The sequence below is a fragment of the Mixophyes fleayi genome, chromosome 2, assembly GCF_038048845.1.
Source record: "Mixophyes fleayi isolate aMixFle1 chromosome 2, aMixFle1.hap1, whole genome shotgun sequence".
In the NCBI taxonomy this organism is placed as follows: Eukaryota; Metazoa; Chordata; class Amphibia; order Anura; family Limnodynastidae; genus Mixophyes; species Mixophyes fleayi.
Genome location: NC_134403.1, coordinates 245,127,723 through 245,145,482, shown reverse-complemented (window position 1 = coordinate 245,145,482; position 17,760 = coordinate 245,127,723). Strand labels below are relative to the sequence as shown.

At 40.9% G+C, this 17,760-nt stretch overlaps 1 protein-coding gene across 2 annotated transcripts in view; it reads right to left on the bottom strand.

Annotated features, from left to right (window-relative positions):
• Nucleotides 1-17,760, bottom strand: part of ITPR3 (inositol 1,4,5-trisphosphate receptor type 3) — a 194,631-nt gene that overhangs the window by 56,983 nt on the left and 119,888 nt on the right. For both annotated transcript variants that reach the window (XM_075195726.1, XM_075195727.1), the window contains exons 31-40: nt 14,746-14,997; nt 14,370-14,495; nt 13,884-14,009; nt 13,411-13,531; nt 12,659-12,846; nt 12,210-12,358; nt 11,619-11,727; nt 1,835-1,925; nt 1,376-1,545; nt 47-218 (exon numbers count right to left, since the gene is read on the bottom strand). In XM_075195726.1, coding sequence (XP_075051827.1) covers nt 47-218; nt 1,376-1,545; nt 1,835-1,925; nt 11,619-11,727; nt 12,210-12,358; nt 12,659-12,846; nt 13,411-13,531; nt 13,884-14,009; nt 14,370-14,495; nt 14,746-14,997 — 1,504 coding nt within the window. The remainder of the gene's footprint in view (nt 1-46; nt 219-1,375; nt 1,546-1,834; nt 1,926-11,618; nt 11,728-12,209; nt 12,359-12,658; nt 12,847-13,410; nt 13,532-13,883; nt 14,010-14,369; nt 14,496-14,745; nt 14,998-17,760) is intronic.

The window sequence follows — 17,760 nt, the reverse complement described above, 5'->3', positions numbered from 1 at the left end:
CTTTCAAAATAAACAACTGTGCAGACTTTATTTTACGATAACTTGCCTTTTGAAGTGAGATTTCCATCATCTTCCTGGGTTTCATTTGAACCTAAATCATTCATGTTCACCGACATTGTGGATTTTACTTCCTGCTGGGCACTTTTTATCCTTTCGTTCAGAACCTTAAAGAACTTTTCTGACTTATTGTCACCCTTCATTAAATTGTAAAATGAATTCTGGGAACAGACAAAAGTGTGATTCTAATTAATAAAGTTAGTTTATTGATATGATTGTGTCTACCTATAAACCATAATCAATCGCCTTTTGTGTGATGTTTATTTAGTAAGGATAGGCTGCAATTATATCTCTCCAAAAAAATAAGTACCTGTCCAATGTTGGTCTATTTCTTTGCTATAGAGAGTTGTATATGAACCTCTGCTATTGTAAGGCTAGGTACACCGTGGAGGTGTTTCAGTCGATTATCGGGCCAATCACCCGATAAATGGCCGCTCGGCCTTATATCCAATTAGTGTTCCAAAGGGCCAATTGTCATTTCATTTGGTTGGTCATACTGTTTAATAATCTCATTACAACCACTTTCAGATCATGTAGTGTGTATGCACACACGATCACAATCTCCATAGAGTTTACAGAGTCATGGTCTTTTCAGCCGATGCAGCAATGAACATGTCCTGGTGACTAAATGTAGAGAGTGCTGTAGATGGAATAATTTGTTCATTCTGAAACTAAATATTTTGTTTCAGAGTCACAGAAGCTAACAAAATTCATTAAGAATGAATGCATATTGTGCTGTCATTTTTCCATAAACAACTATAGGAACAGATGAATCACCCGACTGGTCGGACCTTCAGTCGTAGGTACAATCGTTGTAGATAACAGATTTGTCGGAATATTCTCCAGTGTGTATCTAGCCTAAGTGTGTGAACCTGACTCTGGTCACAGATGATGTGATATCTCAGGTGATAGCTAACAAAAAGATAAATGGGGGCATATTCAACGCAAAAGTAACGCGTTAAAAGTAGTACCCTGAGAAAACCGGCGTTAAAGGTACCGTAATAACGGTAATAGTGCGCAAGCCGCGTTACTTTTGACAGTAACGCGGCCAACTGAATATGCCCCATAGTGTGTTGTTGCAGAGAAATGGCTACAATGCCAGATAATGATCCCACAATGTCTTATCCTGCAATATACTGTATCCAATTAAATCAATCATTATTGTCATTATTGGGCGTGGTGGAAAATGTGGTCAGGAGTTCAGTGTGTTCCTCTGCCTACCACACTAATGCGACAGTAAAGCCAGAAATAATGAGTCAGAAGTCTTCTTAATCATGCATAAATATATGTCAAGGCCAGTTTGAATATGGTGGAGTACCTGTATCTCTGTGTTGCCCCCATCCAGTAACCTAATGGCCAATAAAATGCTCTCTTGAAAGATCTTATCATTTTTTGAGCTCATAATAAGATCGGCCACAAGTTTGGTGGCTCCCTCTCGGTCCAGCTTACATTGAATTGGTGCTATCACAGACCAGTCCTGGTCCTGACCTGGAAATAAAATTGATAATATAATTTGACTTCAGAATACAGCACATAAATATAAAAAGTACAAATCAAAGAATGATACAGTAATTATGCCCATGTAAACTACAGATAATGGTCATATTAAATTGTAAATTACTTCATGGTACAACCCAAGAGCTTAAATGAGGGTTTCATATATTTACAATATACATGTTTTTGGCATACAAAGAACAATGTGTTTCAGCCTTCTGGCTGTGGGGGTTTGAGGGTCTAGAAAAATACAGATTTATTAAGGAGATGAAGTATTTATTACCAGTGGCAGAGCTGTCAGCTGTCTCGCCTTTAGCACTTGACTTCTTGTTTTGCAGGTAATTACTCAGAAGGGTTTTCCTTAGTAAATTTCCCTATGGGGACAGGAAGGAAAATTGAGTCAGACAGAGATTGAGGAAAACATAAACTGCAAGCTTCATTTATAAAGATGCTGAGTATCTGTGTACTAATAATGAACATGCTGAGTATGTAAAGATGCTGGTTATCTGTATACTGATAATGAACAAACTGCTCTGCATAATGATGCTGAGCATCATTAAACACTTATAGCAAGATCAATTCTATCTTAATTAAATTAAATCTGAACAGCAGCTTCACTATATGTTTCACATATTTATGCACTGTATACACCTGTAAAGCAATCTGCACAGAAATCAGTCAGATGTTAAACAAATTGGCTGTTCACAAAATATATAGCAATGAAGTGGAATTTCTGATTTGTAATATACATGAAAGTCATAATTTAGTTATGAGCAACGTATGTCTTTACACCTGCAGCCCTCCTAGCTGTCACCATGTCTATACCTTTGCTCGGACTGCTAAATCCGCAGGTGATGCTATTTATGCATGAGGAGCTGTTTGGAGGAACTCTCAGTCTACTGCATCATGTAACCGCAGGAGGAAGATGGAGTGAGGATCAGTGCAAGGTGGGAGAGTGCAGATGAGAAAATTGCTGATCAGCCCCTTGTGATCTCTCTCATTCCTCTGTGGGATCCTGACTAGGTAAGTAGCCATTAATTAATTTTCATTCGTTTTTGATTAGCGGAGGAGGACATGTGGAAGAGGGTTCTGAGTCGCAAGTGATGGGTTTTGAAGTACATGAGGGATCTGAGGTTATGTGGGGCATTTTTTGGCGTGTTGGGGTATGAGTAGCAATTTGCGTGTCTGCGGGCAAGTGAGGATGAAGAGGTATTTTTGGGGTTGTTTTGCTTTTTTGCAGTTTAGAAAAAAACATTTGTATTTTTATTTTTTCAACAATATTTTTGATTGTGGCATTGAAAAAGTGCAACAACATAAGACACATTAATTCATATAATAGAGCAAAAGAGATATAGCAATGTACAATGAATGAGATACAAATATCCACATTTTCAGGTTAAACCTGGGCCTATATACGAGCAGCAGGCTTTCTAGCAGAAATGGGCTCGGCCAGTATAGACCAGAGAAGGCCAGTAGACTGGATCTGTGGTGTAAAAAGAATGCTGATACATAGTGAAAGGGAATTTCTAGTACTATATAGGAAGCGAGAAACCAGTCAAACAGCTGAGATTACAAAATGTAATTTTGCAGATGGCATGACTTGCAGCGGGAAGTGGGAAAAAGAAGTAAATATAAAGAGAGGGCGGATGTGTGTTTGTATGTGTGTGTGTTCTTGTATTCCTTTACTTGTGAGGACATTGACCTGTTTACACAAAACTGAGTGTGGGGACACAAAACTGAGGTCCCCATGAAACCGACTAACATTAGTCAAGGCAGGAAACCTTGCTAGTTTTCTCGGCAACAGAATCTGGCATGTCCCAATCAGTCACTATTGTCGGACAAAAAGTGTGTGTGTGCTTATGCCATGGGGGGAAAAGAGTGTGCACTCAACCTTTGGCTGCATGCTCATACACATATTTGATCATGTGTGCCGGAAGAAAAGGGGAATGCAGCTTTCTCGCTTTTTTACACATAACGGGAATCAGAGAGTCTATCACAGCCTTTTTCTGCTGAAAGGAAGGTAGGGATAGTGGGGTATGACACAGCCTTGTGGTGGCGGCTCCGAGTAATGCCTGGACAGCAGTGGATACAAGTATGTCCCTGACCCTTCAGGTACAGTGGTTCAGACACCAGCAACAGCAGTGGTGATGTACCATTGTGAGGTTGTGGAACAAAACGAAAGAACACAGAGACGTTCTAAACACAACGATTCAGCGGTACTTTAAACACTTTCCAAAAAAGGAATGGATCCAGAACTTATAACAAAAAGCAGTACTGCATATACTGTGAGAAACATGTTTGAAAATTAGCTCAGCATATGAAGCATGATCACCGTAATGAGACTGAAGTTGCAAGAGCTGTTATATTCCCCAAGCACTCGAAGGGAGGCCCATGCAACTTGAACGTCTTCGGAATACAGGCAACTTTGCACACAACTCTGAAGTAATAAAACAGGACATAGTGTTCGGATTCCATGCAAACAACCAGAAAATACATGGTTCACAAAGGTTTCATGCACTGTGCTGCTTGCCAAGGCAAATATGCAAGAAAATACCAGTGTTGACACATGAAGAAATGTAAGCTAAACCAAAGGTGCAACATATCCAAACCCAGCCTCTGTGTGCATTTGGTCAGCCTGTTCTACCTGACATCAACAATGACTTTTGGAAGCTTTAAGTGGCATCACCCCAGATTAAATTTTATTCACCATTAAGAATGACAGATGCATCATGCAGGTGGGGGGCATCTTTACAACCAGGTTCGATCAGATGTCGGCAAACACTGTCAAAAGCTTCACTAAACGGGAAGGTTACTGTTACATCCCATAAAATGGATGACTTTACCATCCCATCATACTTTCTGCATGTTGCAAACGCTGTGAAGCTGGTACCTGGCTAGGACGATGAAAACAGCATATTCAAGACCCCCTCGCTCGCTCTGAAGGTCAGACAAGGTTTGCTGAACAATAATGGAGGGCTGCCGAGGAATGATGGAGGACTGCACAGCTGCAGTGGAAAATGCACGTGACTTCAGAAAGATCTATGACGCATGATGGAACAAACTGATCTCATCAGCTGCCTTAAAATCTCTCAGGAGTTGAAAACAGGATTTTTATACTTACGCAAAATCCGTTTCTCTTAGGCCATTAAGGGACACTGGGGACATTGAGGTATAGAGTAGGGAAAGGGCAACCTGGCACTTTAAACTTCTGTTAACTAAGCCCTAGCTCCTCCCTCTCTATACCCCACATCCTGTTTTGACAGTTTATGTTTAACCAAGCCCACAAAAAGAGGAGATCGTATAAAAAACAGGAAAAGAGAAAAATAACATTCTCTTAAAAACAAGACAACATGTAAACAGATAAACAGATTTTAAGTAAGTAATAGAAATCCTATTTTCTCTATCCTTCTTTGGGGGACATTGCTGACATCCCAAAGCCACATCACGGGAGGGAACGCTCAGAAGAAAGAGCACAAAGCACCTTTCTTCCAAAACTTGCACCCTTGGATGCAAACACATTAAACTTATAAAACCGAGTTAATGTGTGCACTGAAGACAGCGTGGTCGCTCGACACAGCAGCTCACTCGAGGCACAATGGCATGCCACCCAGGAAGCACTCACAGACCTCGTAGAGTGCGTCCAAAGATTATCTTGAACAGACTGCCCAGCCCCACTATGAGCCTGACAGATTACAGTCGTAACTCACTGCACAATAGTCACCTTGGAAGCTGGCCAGCCTCTCTTGAGTGCATCATAGAGAATCAAAAGATCCTCAGTCTTGCGCACATCCTGAGTCATATGCACATAAATGCACAAGGCTCATACCACATCGAGAGAATGAATAGAAATTTTGTCCTCTGAAGACCTAGACATAGTCAGGGCAGGAATGACAATGTCCTGATTTAAGTGAAATCTAGATACCACTTTAGGGAGGAAAGAAGGCTTGGTTCGAAAAACTGCCCTATCCTCATGAAAAACAAGAAGAGGACACTTACATGATAAAGCTGCAAGCTCTGAAACTTTTCTTTCTGTAGAGTTGGTCAAAAGGAAGACAGACTTCCAGGTCTGAAAATTGAATTCCACAGGATCCAAGGGCTCAAACGGCATATTCTGTAAAGCATTCAACACCAAATTTAAATCCAATGCTGCTACCAGAGGAACATATGGAGGTTGCACATGGAGCAGCCCTTGAATGTTTGCACAATGGGCATCAGAGCGAGTCTTCTTTGAAAGAAGACCAAAAAAGCCGACAACTGACCCTTAAGAGAACTAAGCACAAACCCGCTTCCAGCCCATCCTGGAAGAACATAAGCAACCTGGACAATCGAAAAGAAGGGGTACGATACCCCTTCTTTTCACACCAGGCAATATATGTCCTCCAGACTTGATGATAAATTTTGGCTGATCCCAGTTTACGAACCTAAAGCATGGTTTGCACCGTATGGTCGGAAAAACCCTTAGCACTAAGGATCATGGCTTCAACAGCCAAGCCGTTAAAGCCAGATGTTCCAAACCTAGATGACAAAACGGTCCTTGATGTATTAGGTCTGGGCATAGCGGCAGACACCATGATCGACCTCCCGACATGGAGAGCACGTCTGTGTACCTGGCCCTCCGAGGTCAATCCAGCGCCACTAGAAGGACTGGAACACCCTCTCTCTTTAATTTTTTTTTAACACCCGTGGAAGCATGGCTAATGGTGGGAAAAGATATACTAAGCGGAACCTAAAAGGAACAGACATGGCATATACTGAGACTGCCTAAGGATCCATTGCCCGGGAGCAGAAGAGGTGGATCTTGTGGTTCAACCGAAACACCATCATGTCGATGTCCGACTGACCCCACCTGTCCACCAACTGGCAAAACACCTCCGGATGGAGGGACCATTCACCTGGGGTGCAGATTCTGCCTGCTTAGATGGAAATCGGCTTCACAATTTTCTACTCCCGGAATAAAGATGGCTAGGACTGCCGGAAAGATCTTGTGCGTCTCTCGCATGGCTAAGAGACTCTTAATGCCGCCCTGGTGATTGAGGTATGCCACCTCCGTGGCATTGTCTGCCTGAATTTTCAGAGACCCTTTCCGGAAGCAAATGTTGCACGCTTATTACAGCACGGACCACTGCCCGCAGTTCCAAGACATTGTTTGGAAGCTTGAAATCTTTCAGAGTTCAAAGACCCTGAAATTGAGAGTGAAGACAGACAGCCCCCCAACCCTGAAGTCCAACAGAGATTTTACCGTCTTCTGCAAGGCCAGAATCTTGTTTGGAGGTAAGAATACCCGTTGTGGTTGGGTGTCGAATAAAAGTCCCAAAAAGATCATCCAAAAATATGGGAATTGAGAATTCTAGAGTCTGGATCACTACTTGGACATGAGACTAGAGTACCTCTGGAGACCCTGCCTTCAAAAGAAGATCATCCAGGTAAGTAATGATCGTAATCCCCTTGGACTTCAATAGAGAAGCCATGACCACCATGATCTTGGTGAAGACCTGCGGGGTCAGGGCCAGACCAAAGGGAAGACTCTGCAATTGGAAATGCACTGACCTAACCGCAAACCTGAGGAGGGACTGATGATCCTCCCAGATGGGAACATGGAGATAGGCATCCTTGATGTCTAGAGCCACCATGAACTCCCCCTGTTCCATGCTGTGAATCACCAACCACAAAGACTTGATATTGAACCTGGGCACCCTGACCTGAGTGTTCAATGATTTTAGATCCAGAATGAGTCTGAACGAACCATCTGGTTTTGGCACCAGAAAAAGGTTGGACAAAAATCCCAAACCTTTTTGCGAATCCCGCACCGGAATAAACACTATGGAAGAAAACAGGGATTGGATCACCTTTTACAGAGTCAGTCGCTCTCGTGGACATGCGGGAAGCACTGTGGTAAATAACCGCCTGGTAGAATGACCAAGCAGATCGAATTTGTACCCCTGGTCCATAACTCACCGTACCCATGCATCCGTGGAGGATTGAAACTATCGATCTTTGAACAAGAGAAGATGGGCTTCCACCACTGGCGACTGCCAACATGCCTGTCACACAGATGACTTGTCTTGCCCAATTGGACAAGTTCAGCCACAGTACTGGAAGGAGAACGAGCCCAAGTGGGCTCCGCCGAGTCAGAGCCAGGACCTGCTGGTGCACATGACAAGCGATTTTGAGACTGACAGGCTGCGCAAAAGGATGGTAACTTAAAATTACAGGTGGCACAGGTGAACTTCAATATAAAAGTTACCCAAGCCTTAACCTGCACTGATTGTCACCTAACTGACAATTTAACAGATGGGATAAAACGGATTGTCAAATAAACAGTGAAAAAACACGGTATAGAAGACAAGCAACACACAAATCAAGTACAGAAAGTGAGCATGCAATACGGCCTAGCAGTCCCACAGTCTAAGGGACAAAACCCTTGGAAACAACCACTCCCAACCAGTTACCTTACAGGACACAGGTCTAAAAAAGGGAGAAGTTGGCTAAATAGCTGCCTATTCTGATGTCTGCACACAAAGGAGTGAGAGACCACCAAAGAGGAAGTACAATAGAGGAAAAACACTCCCCCCCCCCCCCCCAGGGCCCAGCATTGAATTTTCAGGTATTCAGCAAGACAACCCCCACTATCTTAGTGACCCTAGCCTGATCCAGTCTCCTAAGCAAAAACATTGTTTGTTTGTTTTTTATTACTATTATTATTTTACCAAAGGCTGCCATATTATCCCAAAGGCTGCCTAAGCGGCAGCTTACTCAGGAGACACACTGATGCACTCTGCTGGCTGAGGGTACACTTACCTGCTGCTATCCCTCCTCCTGCAGTGGCTCCAGATTATTGCCTGCTTCACAGCAATGAAGGACGGGCGCAGTCTGCGGCAACTGTGCCCGGCTCCTAGGAGGACTAAAACAACACTGGGAGATGGGGGATGGCATTGGAGAGACCTCCATGGTACCTCCATTCTGCCTCTCCAGACAGCGCACAGCTATCCATGCTGTGCGCTGTCACTACACAATAAAACAGCAATCGACAGTTGCGGGCACATGACCGGAGGCAGAAGCCTTCAATTGCAAAGTAAAGGAAAATCATAACAACTAACAGAAATAAACAGTATAGAGCTGCAGTAGAGCCCAAACACAGCCCGATTGCCAAAACAGGAAGTGGGATATAGAGTGGGAGGAGCTAGGGCTTAGTTAACAGAAGTATAAAGTGCCAGATTGCCCTGTCCCTACTCTATACCCCAATGTCCCTGGTGTCCCCTGAAGGAGAATATACAAATGGAACATGCCTTGCTTTTCACTGAAGATGTGAAAAAGATCCACTTGTATCTCGGATGAGAAACAGCAGATGCACCACAGCAATTTATCCACCAAGTCTTCTCTTAAAAACTGGTCTTATTTCAAAGGTCACCCAGACACAGATTATCTTATTCGATCATAGTAAGGAAGGTGAAGTTTACAAGATGCTGTCTACTAACTTTTCTTTTGAGAGATACTTGGTATCTCCTAAAGAAGCACGGGCCGTAGTAACCCTAGTCTGTGTGTGTTAGGGAATTTTCACTGTAAGCTCCAATGGGGCAGGGACTGATGTGAGCGAGTTCTCTGTACAGCGCTGCAGAATTAGTGACGCTATATAAATAGCTGATAATGATGATGATGATCTCCACGAAGGTGTTTCCGTAGTGCATTCTGAGTTAGAGAAGAAGCTCTGCCGGCACTTCACAAGGATTGACATCCAGGGAAAGAGGGAGAAAAGATCAAAATCTGCTGAAACCAAATGCAAAGTGAAATGAAACTTCTTGCAGAGAAGCAAGAAGGATGTGAAGTGGCTGCCAAAAATGTATACGTTTGCCAGACGAGCTGCGTTGTCACATTTCAGAGGCTATGCTGGAATATGCCTTTTTGCTCAGGAATGTGGAGCTAAAAATCCCCAAAACACTGTCTTCCACAAAGCTTTGAAAGCAAGTTGCCACTCTTTCAATGGTTCTCAAACTAAACGACACATAATTTAATCAATTGGCAGACTTCCTTGGGCACAACATCAGGGTGCACCAGCAGTTATACTGCCTCCCAGAAGGTACCCCCCAACTCACCAAGATCAGTAAACTTTTAATGGTTCTCGAGAGGGGAAGACTGGCTGAAATCAAAAGCAAGAATTTAGAAGACATGGGCACTGATCCAGACGGTCGGTTGGAAATCTTGTATTTGATGTATGGTTTTAATTTTTGCCTCTTAATTTGGTCATTTATATATCCTTTCCTCTTTAGAACAACTCCAGCTACAGTGAGTCAAGTCAGAGGATGAGCAATCCCCTGAAACAGTGAGACAAGTGGGCATATATTTGGTCAACACTTTCCTGTCAGAAGGGAGATGGTGTGTGGATCCAGCAAAACGGGGACAAAGCTCAGCCAAGACTTTCAATGGCTGGTGTAGCACATGGTGTTGTTAAGCAAAGCATGTTGTTTTATATGTGTTTTGCAGATACATACTGGACAACTCCTGTTTCCTTTCAGGTCCTTAAGAGGTGCGGAGAAAAACCTGGGACAGAAAGGAGATACAATCTTTGAAGAAACACATGATGAAGTCTATTCAGACATGCAGGGTGCCCAAAAAGCATGATTGTGTTGCATACATCATGTCTGGGCCATCCGCACTGAGAGATTGAAACTAATAAGCTGTGAAATTCTATATTAAGAACCGCATAACAGCTATAAAGCAAAATAAAAATAGTTGAATCTAAACACAACCTGTATGAATAGCCATGGCTAGGTGACAACGTATGCAGGTAGGTGTATGGATGTCCTTAGATGGCCGGAATACAGGGGACCTTGCGAATATGCTCAGCATAAAAATCTGTCATGTCCCCGCAAGTCAATTTTGTCGGAACAACAGTGTGTGTATGTCAGATGTGGAGGGGAGAGTGTGTGTGCTCTCGCGCTACCGCTGGAGGTCATACGTAAGCAGGCTCATGCCACGTGCAGCATTTCCGTGGTTCAGACACCAGTGGTGATGCACCATTGCCCGCCAGTGGAACAAAGTGGAGGTACCCAGCAATGTGTTCTACGCAGGTCTATTCCCAACCTGCTGCAGCATCTTAAACACAGAGGGTCGGAGAGACGATGTGGTGTCTGTCCAAACAGTATCTAGAAAGAGTGATGGCTCCAGGGCGTATAACAAAAAGCAGTTGTCAGGCGCCGTTCCCGCACTTCCACTCTGTGCCCAGGGACGATCGCTTTCCTTCTCTGCGCAATCGCATCCTGTCTCCTAGAGACAAGATGCGTTCCATTCTCCTTGCCTGGCGTCAGCATACGCATGTACTGTTCACTCGCGTCTCCGTCGCAGATGCAACGGGATGCTTGTCGGCGTCCTGCCCACCAAATTCCTGCCACCAGTCAGAGGCTTCCCTACACTATTTAAGTCTCCTGGACAAAACCATGTTACAATGCAAGGGGTGCAAATCAGTATTCTGTTTTGCACATAAGTTAAATACTGACTGTTTTTTCATGTAGCACACAAATAACAACTTTAAATGTCAGTGTACAAATAATATATCAAGTATTTGTGTGCTACATGAAAAAAACGTCAGTATTTAACTTATGTGCAAAACAGGATACTAATTTGCACCCCTTGCATTGTTGGTTTTGTCCAGGATACTTAATGAATCAGGCCCAATTTGGGCAAGCACCTACTAATGAATGCAGCATGGAACGCCATGATCTGGTCAACTCAACCCATCAAAAGCTATATTTTACTCCCCCTACAGATGCCATCATCATGAGTATGGATGTAAACATGTGCACAACTGCACAAAATTAGGAGCCTGATATTACAAAAGAAGAAAAAACAGCTTATATGCTGCACCTCTGCAATTTTCTGTTTTTATAAATGAATTTTAGTGAATGATTGATATTGTTGTATTCATTTGTTTAATCAGTATTATTAGGATTTAGCTGATGATTGGATCATATTCAAGTCAAATTAATATGAGGACACACATACCCGTTCGCAAACATTACACAAAAACTTTATAAATATCCTTTAACCCACTAAATATATCAGATTTTTCTTACCCGGTCCTCATAGTTAGATTTCTTTACCAGCATTTGTTGTAAGGTCCGTAAAACTTTTATGCACAATTTCTCTTCACTAGACATTAGATTTTTGGTGTGCTGAATAAGTCTGAAAAATATAACAACCAAAATTTTAGTATGTGTATGCCTTTTAATTCCTATTATCACCGATTCTTCTAACCTACCTTTAATCCCTCAGGGCTTTATATTTATACAGTCAAAAACAACAACTATACTGCAATCTCTAGTCTCAATATATTATATATCAAAACTGAACAAATATTTAAATGATTTCTCATTCAGTTCTCTGTATGAATCTATTACAGCGTAAATTTAAATAGTCATATATTTGTAAAACAATCAAACTAAATAGTCTGCAGCACTTCCTGACTCAAATAAGGTAACCTCTTACATATCATCGACAGCAACAATAATTAATAGTAAGGCACAGCAAAACGCTGCAGCACTGGACAGTCGGTATGCATGAATGTATGACTGATTGCTTTGTACTCCAAATTATAATTGTCGCTGATTTAAGCCATTTGTCTATTGTAGTTGCAATTGCACAGATCCAAAACATCATATTCTTACTTTGAAATGAAGCCCCCACTCTCACACCGTAAACGAGCATCAGTGCCTTCTGCAAAAAGTAATTCAGGATGGTGGAGGACATCTACAAGAACAGACAGCTCTGCTTCTACAAGTGGCTTTAACTGTTCCTCTAGAACATTTATAATATCCTGGTGGAGATAAAGGAATATTGGAATATCACTTTTGCTTATAACACAAGGTTTTGTCTCACAAATTTACAACATCTTCAAATTACTATTTATGCACTTTCAAAGGTGTAGCCCATTAATCTTATTTTAAAATTATGGCAACTTACATCTCTTATATAAGGCTTATACATATAAGAAATCTTATGTAGAGGTCTTTTTTTTTTTTTTTTATAACAAAATGAAAAAAAATTCATATTAATTTCCAGATGCAAAACAAGTACATATTATTTGACTAAAATGTTTCCTAAAATTTCTACAAACCTGTAACTTCTCTACAATATTCTTGTAGTCCCACTGATTCTGTGTGGCGCTGGCACGAGGGAAGGCTCGTGTGGATGTGGGCTGTTTGTACGTGGGCTGGGATCTAAGCAGTGAACTGGAGGAGCTGTTCAGTAACGAACTAACATGCGAGTCTAAGTCCATAGGAAGGGAGATGCTGCGACTTTTCGCTAGAAAAGAAATCGAGAGAGAAAAGATAAGAAAACACAGCTGTATCTGTAAGCTATGCACTCACACTATAATGCTGTGCTGGCAGATATCATCATCATCAGATATCTGGGATTATTTATGGCTGTAGTATACTGTTTCACATTGTGGCTTATATGTTTGTAGTAATGCAAGTTCACGGCAACATGCAAATGGTGTCGTAGAGCTTATACTTTTTCAAATCCTTTAGATCGAATAGTTTATCACCATATTACTTGGTTTTCCAATCCACCTACAATATGAAGCACTGCCTACTGCTTTTTACAAAGTACACGCCATACATCCACGTCTTATAATGAAATCTGAATTGTTATGCTAAAGAAACGTCAGCACCATTTTAGATCAACTTATCTGCTATTGAAAGGGGTGAAAGTTTAAAATAACATACTTTGCAGCAATAAATATAATGCAGTTCTCTAAATGTGTTGTGATATTTTGATTTGTAGATGTAAAGCTTGGCTACAACAGTAGATGATCAACAACATCAGTAGGTAAATATGTCCATGGCTGAATCTGAACTCTCTTACCGACCATGGCCAGGGCCCGTATACACGCCTCTACCGATCCTTTATACTGCTGCTGAAGCCAAGGACACTCAAGAAGCCGAGTTGTGGACTGGAGTAGTTGGACTACTATTGTTTGATGAGTCTAATAAATTAGATCACTTGTTTAGTGAAAGTCATTTAAACATAAATAATTTATATTGCTTATTACAATAAAAATCAATTGAAGATGGACAAGTTTACTTGAACAAAAAGTGAATTATCTCCACACTAACATGCGCCATGTTTGTCTCATATACAACTGCCACATGTGTAAATAGGCATGATCTGGTTTAGATAAATCTTGTTGATATAGTGTATTGATTGGAGAATTAGGAAAAGTGACTATATCTAATAACATAATTGACCCAAAAGACAAGTAGTCACAGCTGGTCACACAATTACCATGGATACAGCAACATGAATTCCAATGTGGACGTATACGCACATATATATACCTGAAGGGAGGTGCTGTTCTCTGAAAATGGGGAGTTAAAAAAGGATCTAATGGTTTCCAAGACCACAGTAAGAACATACTTTTCCAAGGTTGGATCAGACAAACGTTTATCACGCTTGTTACACACCTGAGAAAGGTAAATGGGGTAGATATAAGAATAACATAAAGCAGGAATATAATATACAAAGAAATCAGTAAAAGATTACAATCAATTTTTACGTATATTCATGTAAAATTATCTGTGCGGCATGGCATCAAGAGGGAACATAAACATGAGAGCCAGCTGAAAATGGAAGATGGATTATGTTTAGAACCAAGTATATTAAGCTGTGTATGTATTTTGTAGCCCATTTCCCAAAGCATTCTTTTATATTCTCCTTCAAGAACTCATTGAGCTCAAATCAGTCCTATTCCATTTTAACACAAATTGGAATGGATGACGTACACTGTGAAACTTTAAATCACATTTGGCTGCCCTGAAACTTACTCGAGCCATATCTAGAATGAAATTCTCAAAGAGGGTCCAGATATGGTTGCTGGTGTAGATTTCCTTCATTTCTACCTCTGTGTCCACATAGCAATGGTTCACAAAATTCACATAAGACATTTTGACCTTTGAAACAAAATGGCACAGTGTCATTATAAAACACATTATGAAGAACATACATTTTAGCAACTAGACACACAAAATTTCAAAGTGTAATCTTATATTATTGGTAAAGTACTGGTGACTTCATGAGATTGACATAACGGTTTCTAAGGTGTAACTTGCTATTAATAAAGGCAAGTCTGGAAAGAGGTCAACAGTATTGCAGCTATTCTTATAACAGCTGTGTACAAATCGTGAGTCTGGTCATTCTGACCTCTGTGATGCAGTCTTCATGTGTCACCACCCGCACCACATCCTCCAGAGGTAGCAGGGATGTGCACTTGATTTCAGTGTAGACGTTCTTGCCTTCAGCACAGGCAGCTAGGAGATCAACCAGTGTTATGTGGTACATGAGAGGGCTGTTCTCTTCCACTCCCTCGCGGGCTGCTGCCATCATTTCAAGCATTGATGCAAATGGTGCTTTGTCATTGTAGAAAACCACAACATCATCTCCTGCATTCGTAAGCTGTAGAAAAATGTACAGGTTTCATTTGCTAAATACAGGACATGAATCAATTCTATTCTTAACAGATAACCTATACTCAGCCACTGCTGAATTATACATTCCAGTAAGAACTACCAGATAATGAATAGAAGAGCATGTTGGTAGTTGTAGCTACCCTACTGCTACTACTGTATTAACAGTATTTTCTATGACACTGTACAACACCTGGGTGTATATTTACTAAACTGCAGGTTTGAAAAAGTGGATATGTTGCTATAGCTACCAATCAGATTCTAGCTTGAACAGACCAGACATGCTTATAATTAATAACTTAAGGGGTACTGTACACTAGTGTAATTCAGTCCTTTCTTCTATGCAATTGCTACATAGTGAGTGGAGTGCTGAAGGAGCTGGGCAGCACAGTGGCCTAGTGGTTAGCACGTCTGCCTCACAGCACTGGGGTCATGAGTTCGATTCCCGACCATGGCCTTATCTGTGTGGAGTTTGTATGTTCTCCCTGTGTTTGCGTGGGTTTCCTCCGGGTGCTCCGGTTTCCTCCCACACTCCAAAAACATACTGGTAGGTTAATTGGCTGCAATCAAAAATTGACCCTAGTCTCTGTCTGTCTCCCTCTCTGTCTGTCTTTGTGTGAGTGTGTGTATATATTAGGGAATTTAGACTGTAAGCTCCAATGGGGCAGGGACTGATGTGAATGAGTTCTCTGTACAGCGCTGCGGAATTAGTGGCGCTATATAAATAAATGATGATGATGATGATGATAGGTAGGAGTCATTGAAATGACTATGTACAAAGGCTTTATTGGAAAACAGATGATGCATGCTGTGTTCAATGCCAATTATCTGTTCCTAGTAACACCTGTGTATGCAGACTGTCCATTTAGCATAGCCATCAAGTTTAGTGCAAAAAAACTTAGGAGCAAAAAAACTAAATATATATATATATATATATATATATATATCTCTTTACAAGTTAACCCACCCGTGCATGATACGCATGCATTCTAGTCAAATCAAGCTACTTAAGGTCTTAAAAAGGTTCTTGTCATGCATTTGGGCCTAGCCCAGGCCTCCTCAGGGGAAGAGCGTTACTTCCCGATGCAAGCGCCCTTTTTAATGTGTGTTCATGAGGTAAAATTACCTCACGAAAATGAGTTTGACCCCTCAACTCGTAAATTTAGCCTTTACTATCCCTCCCACGGGGAAAAGGGGGGATGATGGAAGTTAACTGACTTCACTATTCTAATTTTTTGTCAAATAATGTCAGTATACCAAATTTCAGGTCAATTGGATGAGTCCTTTCTGAGAAAATAGTTTTTTCCACACACACATACACACACACACACACACACACACACACACTAACACACGCCGCTAGGCTTTTACTTTTATATATTAGATAATGCTAAGAATTTAGTAGGTCAGTGTATAACTCCGCCCAGCAGGTGGCGCTGCAGCTTGTTTTTTTTTTCCACACACAGACTAACACACGCCGCTAGGCTTTTATATTATAGATAGGGTTATTATTTGATGTTTAAAATAAACAGATGGGAAATGTATTAAGAACCAGGAATAACATTTTGAAGCATTAAGTTAAACTTAATTTATATATTGTAATCAAAATCAAAAGTAAACAACAAGTTGCACCTATAGACACCAATATCATTTATAACAGTCAAATACCTATATGCAATCTATATTCAATAAAATCATTAAAAAAAAAATCTATATGCAAAACTTTCGAAATGTTTGCAGAGCTTTAGATAAGGAATTAAATGTTTGAAATGATTTTGTGGGGAAGGCTAATTGGAGCCTATTTGCGTTAAGATGTTCATAAATTCTGTGATTTTTATGCCCAATTAGGTTGTTTTAGAACCGGTTTACTCAAGGCGTGTTCAACCAATAGGCTGATCAGGCGCCACAGGTTTTTCATTCAGGTGGGTGATGAAAGGGCTGAGAGGGGCATTTACAAAGTATAGCAGTTTTGGGGAGGGGCATGATATTTGTATTGTGTGACAGTGACAAGTACGTTCACCATATTGTGTGGCAGAAACACGGATGCACTCTGTGGTCTCAGCATTCACTAGACTGTTAAATACTAGTCAGATGGGGCTGGTAGATGTTTGTATTTGATTATAGCTCTTTGACAACACTTTTTCATATATTTTATTGTCTAAATATGCCTGTGCTATGTGGTTCTGTTAACTTGCCATAATGGAGTGTTGTGTTTAAACTAAAGTGCCTAATCATTCAGGAATTGCTTACATTTTGTATAATAATACAACGCTCTAGAAGCCAACCAAATGACAACAAAGCTGGGAGAATAAGCAAGAGAGAACAGCAGGCAGTCAAAGCTGCAAGAAAAGGTAAGAGCAAATGGTACTGTCTAAATTTTAATGTTGGAGTATATGCCTTAATATTCAATAATGAGTTCCAGATATATGCTTTGTATGAAAAGCTGAATGTAAACATTGGCTTCCATTGTGCAACATTTAGTGCAAACAAATTAAAACTTTAAAGAGATAAATATGAACAATGTATCCGTTTTTGTCCTTCTGTCTTTAGAAATGTGTTTTTCTGTTAAATATTATGGTGGCTCTCACGGCATCATATTTATCAGAATCCGAATGTCCAACTTCATCACCTGTTACCTTTCTTTTTGTTGCTGCACATGTCCAAGACTGCAAGCTCCTTGGGGCAGCATTCTCAGTCCTGATTTATTTTTTAATCAATTGAACTAACATAATTACTTACACAATACACAATC